This window comes from Triplophysa rosa, linkage group LG4, assembly GCF_024868665.1.
Source record: "Triplophysa rosa linkage group LG4, Trosa_1v2, whole genome shotgun sequence".
Classification (NCBI taxonomy): Eukaryota; Metazoa; Chordata; class Actinopteri; order Cypriniformes; family Nemacheilidae; genus Triplophysa; species Triplophysa rosa.
Window position 1 is genome coordinate 18,940,610 of NC_079893.1, and position 19,108 is coordinate 18,959,717.

Sequence of the window (19,108 nt, forward strand, 5' to 3'; positions counted from 1 at the left end):
CAGATCTGTGAGACAAATTCCTTCATGACGAGCCTAATGTCCCTAGTACAAATAACATTTGGCTATATAACAAAATCCTTCCACTCCTAACCTGTGGATAAAACAAACCGGAGCAACAGTTACAAAGTAACCCAATTCCACTGGAAAGCCGCAGACTTGGCAACACAGACCGGCTCGCACCGTTCCAATATGGCGGACGACCTACGTATAGCGGCCCATAGAAACAGATGCTAATGCGGCATCTAGTTTTGATATACAGTATATGGTTTAAAGTATCACTAATAAGAATCAGTGCTAATTAATGGAGTCTATGATCGTTGATCAAAGAACATTTTAATCCTGTTTAGCTCAAAATATATAAAAATGCTTTGAATGGTAATCAAACCCAAGATAAATAGGCAAAACGGGAAACCCTGTTGAAAAAACCAGCATATGCTGGTTAGATGTTTTGATGCTGGTTTGTGCTGGTTTAAGCTGGTCATGTGCTGTTTAAGCTGGTCATGTGCTGGTTTAAATTGGACCTTAGCTGGTCATGTGCTGGTCCATATCTGGTTTAAGCTGGTCAAACCAGCATCAAACATACCTAACCCAGCATATGCTGGTTTTTTCAACAGGGAAGGGGCAGGTTTATAGAGGGTTAAACAAGCAACCTAATAGCGTTTTGATGTATATAATGTCGATTTATTGAATTTAATATATTTCAGATCATTATGTGGTATGAAGTAAGGGTAAGTAAAGTAGTAAGTAAATATTAAAGGGACAGTTTACCCAAAAATGAAAATTCTGTCCTGTATTACTCACTCTGTAGTTGTTCCAAACCTATATACATTTCTTTGTTTGGTTGAACACAGAGAAATATATTTGGACGAATGTTTGTAACAGATCTTGGACCCCATTGACTATAGTAAAGATTACAATGGTAGTCAAAAGTGCCCCAGAACAAAAATATATATATAAAGTATTTTTTCTACTATGGTAGTCATTGGGGTCCAAGAACTGTTTGGTTATAAGTATTCTTCCAAATATTTTTTTCTGTGTTTATCAGAACAAAGACATTTGTAGCCTACAGATTTGGAACAACTCAATGTGAATAAATGATGACAGAATTTTATTTTTGTGTGAACTAGGCCTATCCCTTGCAAAATAAACCTAGGGTGGTCAGAACACCGATTTCAATCCAGGATTTAACAAATGAAGTTATAATTTGAGTTATAATAAGAAGTATTCTTTTTTAATTTGTTTAAATCTTTTGCTGAAATTACCAACCTAACAACAAGAAAATAAACAATTTACACAATACAATATTATTTTATAAGACTATAGTTTATAAATGATAATATATATATATATATATATATATATATACTGTATATTGTTCATATTATTGTTACAGTTGTCTTCAGTTTGGGTTTTGTCTTCTGTGTTCATTATTAGTTAATTAGTCCCTCACCTTATTCTGTTCTCCCTGATTCTGTTCCCTGGTTATTTAAGCCCTGTGTTTTGCCTCATTCCGTGGTCTGGTATTTATGTCAATGTGTGTTTTGCTCCTGGTTTCCTTGTGGATTTATTATTAAAATACCTTTTGGATTATACCCCGTTGTCGTGAGCTCGTGTACCAGCACCGCGTGACACTTATAATAAATAAAAACAAATGCATCCAATTTTCTTTTATCTGTTGGTTAGTTGCAGCTAACACATTGTATGTCTTTGTCTATTTTAAGTTATTCATATTTTAAGTTATGCTTTTCTTGTTTTTGCTTGCACTGAGTTTCTAGCCATCTTTCAAAGAGTTTATGCTTACCATTTATATTTAAAATATATTTAATAATTTATATTTTGAATACTGAAGTCTCTCAAGGCCGTTTTTTGCAGCCGACAGTAGATGTTTTAAGTTGGCGGTGAGATGGTATGAAAAGATGCTGTAGTCATATGAGAAACAACTCTAGTATGTTACCAAGGGCAACAATCAAATACATATTACATACCAATGGATATAAAAATCACTCCTTAATGTGGTGAAATTCCAAATTTCAGAGTCATCACAGTGAAGAACCTTGTGACCTGAAATTTGTGATGGGGAGCCCTCTGGAGTATCTCATTTATTTCTAGTATGTTCATTTCTGTGGAATTTTCTCCCTCTCACAATAATAATCAACCCAGAAGGATTTTTCTAAGCAGGATTTCCTGCTTGCTGTGATTTTTCAGTCAGCCATATTCTGTGCGAAATGTGAATCTCCTGCACGTGTTTTACAAGTATGCTTGCCTGTGCCTACTTTCAAAGATTGCTGGAGACCTCGATCACTGACCGTGAATGTATACGCTCTGAATACAAACACTCCAGCTTGAGAGAACCAGGGTGCTTTGGGCTGTTGTGTTGCAAACACTGATATAAATGGCATTTTCCTTTGTATGTGCAATATGCAGCTCTTTTGTTTGTCACTGAAGAATAAGATTGTTTTCTAAAATGGTGAAATACTTGTATTAGGCAAAACTGTCAGTTTTTCTTAACTTAAAATCTGGGCGAGACTAGAATGCGCAGTCTTGCTATTTCAATCATTTTGTATTTTACAGTAAATAAAGTAATTAACAAGCAGACTATTGTATTCTGGGATTGCTCTAAAACGGATAACATGTTTATGTTCAGTATGGAATATACTGCATATTTTTTAAATAGTGTGAGAATGTATGAATTATATAATAACAAACATGTATGTATGGAATTGTCACAACCTTGTTAAATCAAATATCCCTTGTTTATTTCAGTGAGCGAGTGGCATCCAGTTATGTTTTCAGAAATGGTTTTGTATTTTCATTCATTTTATGCACTAAAAAAGGTTAAAAATTGCTATTGTTACATCTGCTTCATTAGTCACAATTGAAACGGAAGGCCAAGTTGAGCACATTGTGAGATACAGTATTTGTGCAGAGTGCTCCTGTGCTCTTCCTATTCTGGAAATCCCAGAAAACATATGCATACTGATCACAATGTACATGCTGCTGATATAGTACGATTTATATGGGGTGTGCTGTTCTGTTACTCAATAATGGCTTGTAATGTATAAAACCACACTGCTCAATTCTGATTCTGGAGAATCACTTTCTCTTAAGTTGCAAGCAAATATGAACAGGATAGGCGCTAAACTCTACAGGTCTCCAGGAGCAGAACTGAGCAACTCTAGTCTGAAGCATGAAAACACACTCTAAAAATAATAAAAACTACTTCAGCACATGACACTACAAACATCTGCCAAATATATAATTGCTGATGAAAGACTGCTCCAGAAAGTTTGATTTAGGTTACACATAAGCAACATATCTTAAAAAAATACAATATAATCAAAATAATTCAGAAGGTTAACAAAAACGTGGAGAGTGAAATGTTATGGCAAAAGACAGAAGAAAATAACAACAGCATTTCCATAATAGCAATGTGTAACACAAAAGCTCTTTACACTGATAAGAGATCAGTTCTTGTATATCAAAATGCCTGTGTAAAATATCAGGGACTCAACACACAACTAGCCTGTGATCAGTGTAGATGGCAAAAGAACGACTTGTGAAGTCTGATATAGACTAGGAAATTCAATATATATTACAATACAAGCGCACAAGTTTAAAAACGATTTTCTTAGTATGGGCTAGGAAATAACATACGTTTACTTTGCACCTTCTCAAACAGTATAATTTCATGTTTTCAAGAATCCACCTGTTTTTTAACAAAGCCGAGTTTCTCCATACAGCACTTGAATTTGTAACAAAAACACTGCTTAAGAAAACAGACAATGGAGCTTTGTACATGAATCCATGTCATAACACAGGTATATACACACACACACACACACACACACATATATATATACATACATTATATATATATATATATATATATGCCTCTGTTCTGACAGATTGATATATACAAACAATCTATATGTCTTCATAAAAAAAGAGTATATGTATTAGTAACAGATGCACTAAAGCAACACTAGAGCACAGTTGATTTAATCTCAATAAAGACCCATGCTTCAAAAGTAAAAAAGATCACCATCCCTCTTTAATCATGCTTGCAGGCAGCGCCACGGATGACTGGTGCAGTGCAGGGAAAGTCTTTCAAAGCCACACCTCTTGACAGGAGCAGGTCTCAGAAGCAGCACCCTGGGCGTCTCCGAGATAAACCCACACAAGCATCATTCGCTTCCCGTTACAACTAAAGCGGAAAGGTGCTCTTTATGATTTAGAATGCTCCTTAAAGTAGGGCAACTTGTTGATAACCCAAACTGTACCCTGCAATTTCTTTCCTTTGAAAAACCAACTCTCTTTCTTTTGAAGAGAAATGGGGGAAATAAAAAAGTTTACTTACACTGTCTTTGTCATAACAGATTTTTTACAGAAGATAGTATTTTAAAAAAAGAACAAATAGAAACGAAAAGAGATGGAGATGCTGTGCAGGTGCCTGTGGTGTGTTCAGAGTCTTTGTCTCTTGAGGCACCTGAAGAAATCTGTTCAGAACATGCGTGTTATTATTCAGATTTGTGACAGTAAAGGTCCTTAAGTGCTTTAAGCTCCTCGATGAGTGTTTTGTTCTGATTCTCCAAAACAGCCACTCTGTTTTCCAGACATTTCACATACTCTTTCTTTTTCCTGCGGCATTCCCGCGCTGCCTCCCTGTGGTTGAACCAGATCATTACAGTCAGGAAATCATAAGCACGTCACACCAATCACTCAAACGGTTATTCCTACTTTTATAATGTCTTGGTGGCTTACTACGCAAACATACACAAATTTAATTAGAGCTTTTTAGAAAGATCACTGTTCATAGCAAAACTAAAAACCTCAAACAATTTTACTTTGCATGTCACTACTATCAGACCAAAAATGACATCACAACATCGTACCTGTTCTTCATAAGTCGAACCTCCCTCTTACGTGTGACCTCCTCGGTACCTCCATGACTGGGCAAAGCAGGAGAGGAGGCCATGACCAGTCCTGGGGCAATGGTGCTGGCGGCAGTGGTGCGGATCTGATATGCTTGAACGTCTCCGGAGGCCGCTAAAAAAAAAGCACATACCAGTTACAGTTTGGCACGACACATTTGGGTTCTTTGTGTGTTTGGGTCCTAAACACAAAGTAGGCCAAGACCATAGGAAGTGACATAATCTAGTACTTATCTACCCTATTTAGGAATCTAGATCATTGCACTTAGTTTACATCTCTCTCTTCAACTTTTTCCTTCTCTTCTTTACTCTCACGCGTACTTGTTTAAAAGCAAAATGTCTTATTTTTGTGAAATCTCACCTTGCACTACTACTTGATTGCTGGGCACCAGTATCTGCTGGCCATCACTCGTCTGTGCGTACTGCAGGATAGTGGTGCCGGGCTGAGCATTTGCAGCATTGGTCATGGTGAGGGTTTGCAACCCCTGAACTCCATCTGTTCCATTATTGGCTAACTGGATTGCCCCAGCCTGGGTTATTGCAACTGGAGGAGGAAAACACACACATTGGCAATGTGAATTTATCTGAATCATTCTGAATACACACAATGTTGTCTAATGCTGTATCACTTGTTTAGAAATAAAAAAAATTTAACAGCCTTTCTTGTGATCTTAAAAGAGGATCTAGTTTTAAAAACAGACAAATATACTGTACTTACTGTACTGCCCACTACTTGTCTGATAGATGGGCGTTGGCATGGTAACGGTTGTTATGGCTGGGGTGGAATCCTCCTCTGATTTTTCTTCTTCTATCCGTGGGACTGCTGGAGCATCTGATGACAGGTCATTTAGGATCTTTCTGCATTACAAAACATCAAGACAGATTGTAAATACACTATCGACACAAGGAAGACAAAGTTTTCTAGCAGCAATGTTGCAATCTAGATGGGACCTGAATGAGAGCTGCAAAAATGATATTTATTGAAACTTGAAGCACATTCAGGTACCTGTATGACGGCCGTCTAGACAGGATCTCTCTCCTTTTCTGGCAATCTGTCACGCTGTCCACTGACTCCTGGGAATCATCACTCTCAGCAATGGTAGAAATCTAATATAATACAAGACAGGAACACATAAATATTAATAGAAAAAGCCTTTTATTACACCCAAAACACCATGAGGCACATTTTTCAAAAAAGTTTACATTTCTGTCTTCTATATTAGCAAGCTGCAGTATATTTATATTAAATGTTTTTATATTACACAAATAAAATAAGCATTATATTAGACTGAAAGTCTTACTTGAACAGTTTGCACCTGTGGGGATTGTATTACAGAGGGCTGGGCTGCTTGGATGACCCCATGAACTTGCACTGTTTGGCCATTGGGCAGCTGTACTAAGGTCACTGTGGGTGTTTGTCCGGCTGCCATGGAAACCTACATGAGGGAAGATAAACCAGGATTAGAGATGAGACAGAAAACGCTGAGACTAAATAGACACAAGAATGACACACCTGTGCCAAGGTGGCAATCTGCTGGGTGTCTGTCTCTGAGACATCTGCTCCTGCTTCCATGGTCATTTAGGTAGCCTAGAGATCAAATTAAAAATGTCTGTTAAAAATGTAAAACGGATTATAATATATAGCGTGAAACAATAAGGGCAGAAAACGTTTATCTCCCTATAGAAATATAAAAATACCCTATAGATGGCGCTTAGAAACAAAAATTGATTTTGACAATATCATAAAAGGTATTTATTTATTTGTATAGTCTGAAACAGTCGGTTTCATTTGTTTCAATAATACAGTCAGGTGCCAGAAAGTAAAATAACCAGAACATTAATATTTAATAAAAATCCTTATGAATGTGACACGTTAACGTTATCCCACGAAAATTAAGCATGGACTAACTACCGTAGTTGTGTGTGTATTTCCATGGTATACTATAGTAATACAAATGGTAATCAATCTACCCAAAGAAGCCCCCAAATTCTAAAACCACGGTTACTTTCCCTAAAGGCGGTATCAATTAAACGGTAACGTACATATCAGAATTATGTTTATTGTTTAACATTACGCATTATGAAGAATGCCTATTATCACAGGAAATAAAATAGGCTTAGGCACCAAAGTTAATCAATTAAAGACATTAATGAAAATATGAATATTAATAACGCTTACTGTAATGGAGCCGATCATTATTTGTAATCACAATCAGCAATAATGCCAGACGTGAGCTGAGACGCAATGTTTCGTGCTTAACAAATCAAGCTGACACCATTTTGCCGCCTTTTTTACTTCCGTATACAGAGCTGTAAGTCAGCTTTGAGGTGGTTTTCAAATTCTAAATGTAATAATTATCACTCTAATTCAAGTCATTTAAACAAAAACAAAAAAACATCTGGGTGCCAGTAAAACCATCTTTCGTGTGTTCTGATGGTAATTTAAAGTATAAAGGTAAAAAGGAGGGGGTTGCATTTTTAGGCGTGTTTCAACATGTAAAAATTGTGTTGCATTGTTGGTTCATTCAACCTGGAACACAAAGTCTGATTCGTACTTTTATTTATAAGTAATGCTGCTCATAATTTTCTGACTTTATTTGCCGCTTAAAAACAGTTTATTACAGGGGTTTGTAAAAGAAAAAATCCGTTCGTGTTACAAAAAGAGCTCTGCATGGGGCAAGTAACAGTTACGTTATGCAGTAAAAACGTAACACGCAGAGCATTCAGCTGCTAGCTAAGGCAGTTTTTAAAAATATATATATTTTATGTGCTATATTTTCATCAAAATGGCCCATGGACAGGCGATCGCAATCAAAATACTGCGCATCTGTTAGCCTTAAAATAAACACACGTTTCTAAAAACCGCTCTTTCCTCCTCCGACTGCCTGACTGACTCATTGTCTGCAAGTCCGAGCTGTTGAGAAACATGCCCACCGCCGCCATGATCTCTTTGTTACAGTCGGATCGAGTATTGCGACATGTCCGATAAAACGGCATGTGCATAATCTCTTTCCCCCACGAATGCGTCTCTTCTTACCCGACACAGACTCGCCTCGTCACTCCCAGGCCTCCGGAGCTCCACTTTTATTTAGTCCGACACGTAAGAGACCGCGTCAGGCTACACCTCCGTCGCGTCACCGAGGACAACAACACAGAGAACGAGGGAGACGAAATACAGCCTTAATTCACTATCGGCAGGATCCGAGGTGTGGGCGGAACATACCGAAGTGTGTACGAAGCTGTACGAATAGCCGACGAGCACCTTCGGATGGAAGAACTCCCGCTCCATACCTCTCCGCACTGCGCATGCGTCAAGTGTTTGCGATGTGATTGGCTGCCTCTTAGTAAGCATGTTGTTATGTCGATTGTGTATCTTGTCTCTGTAATGAAAAATATGTCGTTCCGAGACATGTATATGTCGTTCCGAGACACACACACTTTATATGCAGACATATAAAGTGTGCTAAACGCAAAATTACATCAAGTATATTGTGTGTGGAAAAAACTGCAGCGCCGCTTTATGGGCGGTTCTTGATAGGATAAAGTTACGAATGGACAACTGAATATGACGTCACGTAGATTTTCACCAATCAGAGTTCAGAATCCTTGTGCAGGCGCGCACAAGTTTTCCGCCTACTTGCCAAGAACCAGGAAATAGCCATGACATTTTAAAAGCGGCTCTCAGTTGATATTAGTCTTTGAGATCTAATAATTTTTCTTTAACTTTGGTGGTCGAGTGAGATTATTGCAGTTATGGCTTCGTTATTCAAGAAAAAGACAGTAGATGGTAAGTTTTTTTTTTTACCGCTTTGGGGATTATTGTTTTGTCAAAACCGCCCAGCAACCAATCTCAAATCAATCATCAGCGGGTTTCGACAATACTGTCGATTTGATTAAACGTTAACACTTGCTTTGTCGTCCTTTTTGGCTTGTCTGATGTGTATTTTATACAGAAGTGACAGGATTGGCTAAATTATAAGTGCTGTTTTTGATGCATTTTGGACAACTTCCACAGTAAGCACGGACTTGTGTTTATCTAACTTAATGCCTTGGGAAGTATTTTTAGCCATTAAAGGTGGTCAGAAACTGTTCTTTAAACTAGGGTCTATGGTTCTATAAACTCAAGAGCCATTACTGTAACTGTAACGTTAACGAATCTGAAAACACATATGGAGGTAGGACCCGTATGTTTATTTGTTACTTAGACTGACTCATGCATTTCAGACATTAATAATTTAAATGGTGATCGATAACATTTTCTCCCATACTCGTAGATGTTATTAAAGAACAAAACAAAGAGCTGCGCGGAACACAGAGACAGATTACACGAGACCGGACAGCACTGGAAAAACAGGAAAAACAATTGGTGAGAATCCCCACCCATTACTATGACGTTCACATGATGCTAAAAGTTTCCCTTTTCTCACCACTGAGGTGTGTGTGAGATCACGAGGTTATGTAATTCATGCCACAGAGAGCATGTTTACCGTGTCACTGGATTATGACCAACAGGTCTTCACTCATTATTTTATTGTTTAAAGTATAATGAGCATCTGTGCCTTTGTACCCTTATGGAAATTTACCATGGTTTAACCAGAGTAACCAAGTTTGTTTTAAACCATGTTATCGTGTTTTTACAAATAAAACCACAATAATAATCACACATTTCCCATGGACTAAGTATAACGTTACTGTACGTCATTGATTTCCAGCAGACTTTTTGATACTTTTATATTTGTCCTTCATATACGGATGACAATGTTAGGTATAAGATTGATGATTAATTGTCCGTATTGACAAGCACATGAAATTTCATTGGGGTCACATACTGGTTATATTTCTGTAGCTCAACTGGTTTAGCCTTGCATTAGAAGTAAAAGGCCATGGGTTTGATCCTCAGGGAACACACAAACCGATGAAATGTATACCCTAAATGTACTGCAGATTGCTTTAGATGAAAGCCTCTGAGAGATGCATAAATGTAATGAAATGTAATTTGATATTGTCTAAGAAACTTGTGCAAGGTAGTTTTAATACTATTAGATCTAGAACCAACTGTCTTCTGCTATTTGTTTTCCTTATCACAGGAGATGGAGATCAAGAAAATGGCTAAGACGGGTAATAGAGATGCCTGTAAGGTTTTAGCCAAGCAGCTTGTACAAGTGAGGAAACAGAAAACACGTACATATGCCGTTAGCTCTAAGGTTACGTCCATGTCCACACAAACCAAGCTTATGAACTCCCAGATGAAGATGGCTGGTGCCATGGCCAAAACCACTAAAGTATGTGTACTATTTTTATGTTTGTATACATGTATGTTGATCTGTGAATGCATAACAGCAACAGTGTAGTTGATACACAATCATCTTTGTTTGCATAATTGCATAACTTGCCTGCAATGCAAATTTTTTAAATCAAAGAGTGACTCATTTATTTTCAAAACAACATACTTTTAGACAATGCAAGCTGTCAATAAAAAGATGGATCCGAAAATGACTATGCAGACCCTGCAGAACTTCCAGAAGGAGACGGCTAAGATGGACATGACAGAAGAGATGAGTAAGATACATTTATGTTCAACATGTTGTTTATTTTGACTTATTTTTATGTTTTAAAATAGGTTTTAAAATAATGTGTTGGGAAATGCAGAGAGTTGTTTTTACCACTGTTTCCATCAGTGAACGACACTCTGGATGAGATCTTTGAAGATTCAGGCGATGAAGAAGAATCTCAGGACATTGTGAACCAGGTGTTGGATGAAATTGGAATCGAGATCTCAGGAAAGGTAAAAAGAAAGATTTTGGAGATAAGTAAAATCATGCTCAAGTAGGCAACCGTGTTTCCATATGGTCTGATTGACATTTTTAATACAAAAATAAAAAGATTCTACGATAAGTATAGTGAAGTAATCTCTATTCTGAGACTTGCCATTTTTTTAGGTTTCTTCACAATGACCAGCATTGCCCACTATTATATTTTGAACCATAATGGGTTTTTTGTTTCTCCCGCAGATGACTCGTGCCCCTGCAGCTGACCGAAGGAACCCAAGCGCCGCCACATCCAAACCAGATGGGATATCAGATGAGGAAATTGAGAGACAGCTCAAAGCCCTTGGTGTGGACTAGTGCTGATGCACTCTGATACACACAAACACCCGGTTATTGCCTGGCAAAAGTAGGCAACCGCAACACTCAAATTCACAGGCACATTATAATAGGTTCATACTGAATACAAATGGAAACACACACATTCACATTGGCACAGTTGCAGACAGATGCAGATAAATGGACAGTCCAATAGCCTACATTCACGGTCACGGACCTGCCTACTCTGGGATATAGTGCCACAGATGGCAAATGCAATTTTTGTTTTAAATTTTATTTATGACAATGGGAACGATTATCATAGTTGATTAGGACTCTTTCATAAGAGCCACGGTTTCGTCTGGCTTTAGAGGAGTCATTTTAGAAAGACAAAAATGATTTTTTTGAAAACTCGTGGTCTTAATGAATACAATGCCTGTGAAGGTGGATGTGTTCCCCTGAAATCCAGACCGGTGGCACACTGCATCTTCAGTCAACTTTGACAGATAACACAGAAAATGTTTCTTCTATTGTTATATTGTGTAAACAAGTTTGACAGGAGAATTCTACCTCTCTAAACATACATGACACAGGGCTGTCTCTCTGGTCCTGTCACACTCCATCTAGTCTTCATACAACTGTTCTCTCGGTGCATGACAAAACACTGTGTGAGTCACGCCTTTTGCTTTTTGTTCACACCTTTGCCCCGTTTTTGAATTGGAATTGATTGAATTGGTCTTGTAGGCTCATTTTTATGGTTCGTACATATTTAATTCAGTCAGTTTACAGGGCAATGCCAAATGGTGTTCTGTTTGAGCATGTTATTTATCCCTGTGTTATGTCTGAAGACAAAGGTTCTCCTTTATTTCTCATGTGCCTGAGGTTTAGAGTTGACAGTGTGTTTTTTAAGAGAGTTTTTTTTTTATTTCAGAGACGCTAAGTGAGTTCCTGTTACCTGTCAATTTAACATGTCATTTTGTGACCAAGAAAATCTAAATAAGAGGTTTTTTTGAGTGGCAGCTGAAAGCTGCATACTGATCTTGAACTATTGGAATTGTATACAAAACGCTGTATTTAGGTTGAGATTGGTTATGCACGGCAATAAATCAGAAGGATGTACATAATAAAGGCATGAAAGGTTGATAGTTCATTCTTTTATCCATAGTCGTGTATTTAGGGGAACCTTTCATGGAATTTATTCACGGACAAGTATTGTTCACACTTGAGGGGATTACATACCTCATTTAACCATTAATAAAATGTTATAATGATATGTTAATTGTTTATCTTGTTTGTTTTTGTTTCGCTCTTAATTGACCACTAGAGGGCACAGCTAAGACATGCACAGATAGTTTTTAACTGGTATTCACATGTGCATTGAGTGTGTATCTTCATATAATACTGATTTCTCAATATTAGTTGAACGTTTAATGTTCGTATAGCCTTTAACCATAGTTTTGTCTAGAGCTAAATTTCTTTTTCGAAAAATGTTCTGTTGAGATGTTTTTGATAAACATGTCAACACTAAATCGTTATTCAATCAGTGTAGTCTCCAGTAAATTAGATTTGACTAAAGATTGTAGCCAAATAAAAAAAAGTAAACTGCTTTATATTTCCCCTTAATAAAACTGGTCTCTTTTCAAAAAGAAAAAATCCCTGACCTTAATCCTGTATCTCAATAAGTACAATAGTTGGAAGGCTCGAGTCTGAGATGATATAAACTTATTTTGGTTACGGTAGCTCTAAAGCTTCCGTCTCATTTTAAAAGCTTACTGACTCTTAACCCAGAAGCTGCCACAAGTGTAGGAGTTCTTTGAGAGTTGCTGAAAAATGTGTCACCCTTAAATCTTCATTTCACAAAAATAAACTGGAGGCACATGGTAAAATCCCTCCCTCCTCCCTGAAAGTTTGGAGATGCAGTAACTAACATCTGTGACTCAGAAGCAAATGCTGGCCACCCATGCTCAAATACTTGCATATTTCAATTCATTCAGGTCACATCTTCTTCACTCACAGACTATAGATGTGAAGTATAATAACAGTGGGACTCTTAGCAGTGCAAAGCAGGTACATTTAAGTCTATCTTTAGTTATTTGTCAGATTTCAAACATTTCCCTTCCCAAAAACATTCTCGTATCCCTATGTATCTTGATGATTTCTTATAACCTTCAGTAAAATATATATAAGCGATTTAATACGATAGTAAAATTGCAGAACTGGTGTGAAATTATAAACTTCTGGTTTGCCATGGTCAGGCTAGAAGCTATGATTCTTCAGGTCTTGGTTTGGGAGAAGCAATTGATATTGACTTTTCTGCAGGAGCTGGCATTTTTATTTCTGCCTGTATCATTCACTCACTGGAGGCAATCTGTTCTTAAATCCGAATAACAGTCAAATTCTGCAGGCTTTAACTGCAACATCAAGATTAGGGGTGACCAAATGTAATGATCTAAGAAGAATCCATTGAAAAACGTTATAGATGGATCACTTTTCTAAATATAAAAGAAATCATATCTTCCTCAATTTATGGTGGTTAAGGCCCTGGAGTTTTATCATGTTTTTGTGTCAGAGACAACGAGATCCAAAAAGTCTGTCATGACATGAATTTAAGGAATTACCTGTCTAACTTAAAAAATTTAAATATATGCTCATTTAGATTATGCAATATGAATGTAATTGTTTTCTTAAATGTTTCTTGAATTAGAATGATTTATTTATACATTCAAAGCTGAGTTTGATGATAAAAAAACATTTGAATGCACCTTAAAATTCTTGCATCTTCAGAAAATCTTCAGTGTTAAACGGTTTATTATAGCAGGCTATGTCATCAAAACTGTACTGTATATAAGTAGCATATCGGGGGGGGGGGGTTGGGGGGGTTGCACATGCGATGCCACTTAGCAAAGGAGATTTAAACCCAGTGCAAAAATGAATTACACAAAACACTCCTAATAATTCATGCACTGCAGACACATTTATTTATTCATGAAAAGAAATAATGGATAAATTACGTCGCTAAAGAATAGCAGCAGAGTTTTTGTTAGCTTGAGTGTGTTTACTTCCTGACAGGAAGTAATTTATGTTAGGAAAGTTTGTGCAATTTCTAATAATTTCTAATAAACTATTGTTTTTTTTGTTATTATTTTTCAGAGTGTGGTAATTTCAATGATTTGTGTAGGCTAATGGCCATTTTGTTTTGAAACGAGCACATAAATAACTTTCTTATTCTTGTTGACTAAGCAAGAACATTTCATACTCTAAAGCAATGAACAGTTATTAGACGGTATAAATATAAGCAGCACACACTGATAATGTGGTTTTTCAACAACGTGAGCTAGATCAGATTACATTTAAAGCCAATGTTTTGTCCCTGGGCTATATTTTATAACATTGTCAAAACTGAGGATTAATGGAGGCTGGATTTTGAACCTTGCCTTAAATTATATGTCACCTCTTTTATATTCTCATGTTGAACTTGTAAACAGATTACAACATTAAGATGTATTCATAGTTTCACCCGTTTTCTGTGATACACAGCAATTTCCCATATGGCTGTTGTTGGCTTACATTACTGAAAGTGACCAATCAAAAAATGTTTTACTCGAAAAACAATCTCTAAAATGATCATAATCATCATGTTTTATGAGGTATAGCCTTACAATTCATTACAACAGTATCTAAACTCAACACATAGCTATTGCAATCTTGTTGCAGAGTCTACTGGTGTCATGTTTTTTTTTTATGAGAAACTCTCATTGGGCAAATCGTCACATACAGCTGTGTTCATATCACCGTAACACATTCACGCCAGCACATGGGCATCTGTCATCCTGCCAACACTACCTTCATGGGGTAGCAGATGTTGGGTACCCAATGGATTTGGGCTGATTTAACACACCCATGGACGATGTTCCCTCTAATTTCTCTTCTTGTTGAGCAAAATCTCTTTTCTATTAGGCAAACGATGTATCCACCTGAGCAGAAACACCCAATGTACCAACCCATGCAATTGTTAGCTGTCATGCTTTGTTTTTCATTGAAATATGGTCAGATTTTTGTTTTCAAAATGTTTGTAACTTTTCGCAGACGTAAGAGTTGATTTTAATGCTAAAACTCCTAAAATTAGGACTGACACACCCATTCATTTTAATAGTTTCTCCAAAATCGGGAAGTTAGTAGGTCCTTTTAGCTTTAATATTTTATGGGCCCAGATTTATTCTACTAATCTTACAAAATATCAAATCAGGAGACAATGCAATGCAGCTCTGCGATAGACTGGCCACCTTTCCGAGGGGATTCCCTGCCTGTGACTAGAGATAGGCTCGATATGCTGGGATAGGTTCCAGCATTCCATAGTGGTTGAGTGACTAGAGCCTAGGGTGTTCCATTCAAACCCACAACATGTCCACACAAAAAGTAAGCAATGATGTACAAATCCATGACCTAAGGGAAGTTATAAGTGAAGGGCAATACTATTTGAAGTTGGTGTCATTACCCAATTTTGTTTACTCTTTTATACCTCACTTTTCTATGCCCTTTTTTCAACCAAACAAGTGAGTTGTGGATCACTGCAACTGTCCCCATGTAACATTTTTAAGTCACCATGAAATCAAAATAACTGACTCTTATTCGTTGTTATTTTCATGTAATATCGCAGTGTTTATTATAAATGATTTATTTGGGTCATTTTTTAAATTCTCATAATCTCATAATCTTTAATCAAAATCTGAAATCTCTGCATCTCTTCCCCGCATGACAACTCTGCCTGAGGGCGGGGCTATATTATTGTCCAATGGCCAGGCTTCCACCTTCCAACAATCCAATCAATTCCCAAAGGTCAAAATTAAACCCCAAACTATTTTTTTTTCTCAGTCAAGAAGCCAGTAGACTCAAATATACAGGTACGTCAGGATCCAACCCTGCTATAGTGTGATTTTGCCTCCATGGCGATTAACTTTTAGTGCCACGTTGCTTTGATCAGTACGTCATTTCATGATGCATTTTTATTGGCTACTCAGTTAGTGTATGTCGTAGGATCATGCTGAATTTCTGACACTGCCAGAAGATGATTGCAGGCTATATTTGATCGCAACAACCATGACAATGGCCATCTTTGAACCTCTCTCTGTATGACGTAGGACCAGGGTTTAGGAGCCACCACCACAGAAAGCACCACAATTGTTTCACGATGGTCATCTTTTGTCTGGGACAGCCCAAAGTCATACATTCTAACATGGCTTTAGATGAAAACACAACTTCTGTTTCATGACGACTTTAAAGGTATCAGCAATGCATTGCATTTCATTTGGTATTTCCCGCAATGAAAAACATTGAATCCTTCTGTGAGATGGTGTCTGTCTCTCCTTACCTGTTTGAATGTGACTAAACAGTATCTACGAAGAGAAAATTAAAAAAGAAAACACAGTTTGTAAGAATCTGGAATAAACTAGTGGTTATCTTTTGAACTTACATTTACATTTATTCATTTGGCAGACGCTTTTATCCAAAGCAACTTAGAAGTAGGAGAGCATATAAACATTTTGTCAACACGATAAACAGTACCGTTAGTTTACAAGGCCATGCTACTAGGAGGATTAAAGCTGGAGTAAGCAAAGGAGAGAATGAACAAGTTTTTTTGTTTTTTTGACGGACAGACTGACAGAGTTATTGGTAAGTCAAATAAATGTGGAACAGGTATGTTTTGAGCTGTTTTTTTGAAAGTTGTGAATGATGCTGCAGTTCGGATGGAGGCTGGTAGTTCATTCCAGCAAAGGGGAACCGAATAAGTAAAGTTTTCTGCAAGTGATTTGGTGCCCCGCTGTGATGGAACAACCAGGCGTCGCTCATTTTCAGACCGAAGATGACAGGAGGGGATGTAGACCTGGAGCACCGAGTTAAGGTAAATGGGCGAATTTGCCATTATCGTTCTGAAGGCCAGTATCAGAGATTTAAACTTGATGCGGGCGGCAACTGGCAGCCAGTGAAGTGAAATCAGGAGGGGTGTTACATGGGTTCTTTAAGGCTGATTGAACACTAGACGTGCAGCTGCATTCTGGATCATTTGCAAGGGCTTGACTGCATTGGTTGGAAGGCCGGCCAGTAGAGAATTGCAGTAGTCCAGTCTTGATATGACCAGAGCTTGGACAAGCAGCTGAGAGGCATGCACCGACAGGAACAGCCTGATTTTCCTGATGTTGTAGAGCACATACGCAAGTTTGAGAGGTTGCTGCGATGTGGGAGGTAAATTTCATCTGGTCGTCGAAACATCACCCCCAGGTTCCTTGCAGACTTGGTGGGTGTTACAGTTGAGAATCCGAGCTGAATGGTAAGGCGGTGTTCAATTGATGGCTGGGCCGGTATAACCACACTGTAAAACATTATAGCATCATTAAGTTATGTCTACTAACAATTTCTATTTAATTCCAATAATCATGACAAGTTTTATATATTAAACTTAAGTTTATACGTTTTTAAAAACTCAGACTTAAATTTACAAGTTGTCTGAACTACTTATGAGTTGTCTCTGGGTAGTCAACATTCATTCAACTCACTTCTGTAAGTTATAAATTAGAAGGAGGGGGAGGGGTGTTTGATTTCTAAAAGACCTCGGAAAAAGTTCAGTTACTTCAGGCGCCTACGGTGTGACATACTACTGCTCAGCAGCTGAATTGTCATTAATATTGAATATTGACAATACTGAATTGTTATATACGGCGGCGAAGAGGTAAGTTATCATTTTTGTCTTGATTCAATGGTGTTATGCTTTATTATATATATAAAATACATTTTTATAATGTTAAAAGAAACTTTAGCACATTGACGATGCTCTGCGAGTGCGACGGCGTCACGGCCTGAAAACCTAATCCACGGGTCTATATTGGATAATGTAGTTAGTGAGGGCGTATATAGATTTTAAATGCATAGTAACGTTATGGCATAGTTTGCATTAAATAAATATTTTGATTTTCATTGTGTGTCAGGGAACGTAAGCTAGCTGGCTGCACTATCAAGGCTAACGTTAAATATTCAGGGGCATGCACGTCTATTTTTATATATCAAAGTAAGTAAATGGGTTATGTAGTGTAGTTTTTATGGGGCTCTCAGTTGGACACACAGGTGGACTAACGTTACCAGATTTTGGGAAAGTAACGTTACTCGAGATCTGTTTGGTGGATGGAAACATATTTTTATTATCGAACTTGGAGCATCGAAGGTGTTATGAGCTTATCAACGGTAACTGTAGTGATGGGTCGTTCTTGAACGATTCGTTCATTTTGAACGAATCTTTAATGTGACTCGGGAAGAACGAGTCGTCGTAGGGAGTGATTCGTTCAGCCGCGCATGCGCATTGCGCAACATTCTATGGGTCCTGTACTGGAATTCAAGAAGAACGAACGATTCAAACCCGAAGACTCGAGAGGTGAACTAATCAATTCTCTTTCCGGCTCAGACTGCATTGGTTTAGCTTACGACGCTGTCACGTGATGAACGAAGGAGTCAAACCCGAAGACTCGAGAGGTGAACTAATCAATTCTCTTTCCGGCTCGTAAGCTAAACCAATGCAGTCGAGCCGGAAAGAGAATTGATTAGTTCACCTCTCGAGTCTTCGGGTTTGACTCCTTCGTTCATCACGTGACAGCGTCGTAAGCTAAACCAATGCAGTCTGAGCCGGAAAGAGAATTGATTAGTTCACCTCTCGAGTCTTCGGGTTTGATCTTCGTTCATCACGTGACAGCGTCGTAAGCTAAACCAATGCAGTCTNAAGCCCCCCCTTTAATGAGCACCTCCAGGTGCTCACCAAGGGGTAGACGGACAAGACAAGGCAGACCGAGACAAAGACAAAAACCAGACAAACATGGTGAACATGACAAGGGGTAGACAGGACAACAAGACTACAGGACTGGGGTGGGATAACAAGAACACAAACATGGGAGGGGGGTGGGGCAAAACAAGAGTTCACGGGGGGCAAACCAAAAGGGTTGGGGGGAACAGTCCCAGTCCCCGGCTGCGCTTGAGGGCGCGGAGTCCTGGGGGACTTAGGAGGAGTCCTGGGGGGAACAGTCTTTGGCCCTGGGAGTCTCCCAGGGACCGGCT

The 19,108-nt window shown here is 38.0% G+C and overlaps 2 protein-coding genes across 4 annotated transcripts; one reads left to right on the top strand and one right to left on the bottom strand.

Moving 5' to 3' along the window:
* Positions 1-2,751: 2,751 nt before the first annotated feature.
* Positions 2,752-8,236, bottom strand: creb1a (cAMP responsive element binding protein 1a). 3 transcript variants are annotated; one of them, XM_057330634.1, is made up of 8 exons: positions 7,969-8,236; positions 6,445-6,519; positions 6,248-6,367; positions 5,938-6,038; positions 5,650-5,789; positions 5,293-5,475; positions 4,893-5,046; positions 2,752-4,662 (listed from the first exon to the last, which is right to left on the bottom strand). In XM_057330634.1, the coding sequence occupies exons 2-8, from the start codon at positions 6,508-6,510 to the stop codon at positions 4,518-4,520; spliced, it is 909 nt and encodes a 302-aa protein (XP_057186617.1). In that variant the 5' UTR covers positions 6,511-6,519; positions 7,969-8,236; the 3' UTR covers positions 2,752-4,517. The 3 variants fall into 3 exon arrangements, with proteins under 3 accessions (XP_057186617.1, XP_057186615.1, XP_057186616.1); XM_057330632.1 differs by having other exon boundaries at positions 6,233-6,367; positions 7,969-8,232; XM_057330633.1 differs by lacking the exon at positions 7,969-8,236 and adding an exon at positions 7,111-7,228 and having other exon boundaries at positions 6,233-6,367.
* Positions 8,237-8,559: 323 nt separating this feature from the next.
* chmp2bb (charged multivesicular body protein 2Bb) lies at positions 8,560-12,293 on the top strand. Its single transcript, XM_057330640.1, has 6 exons — positions 8,560-8,718; positions 9,206-9,297; positions 10,019-10,213; positions 10,388-10,490; positions 10,610-10,716; positions 10,943-12,293. Exons 1-6 carry the CDS (start codon positions 8,685-8,687, stop codon positions 11,054-11,056), a joined length of 645 nt encoding a protein of 214 aa, XP_057186623.1. The 5' UTR covers positions 8,560-8,684; the 3' UTR covers positions 11,057-12,293.
* The last annotated feature ends 6,815 nt before the right edge of the window (positions 12,294-19,108 follow it).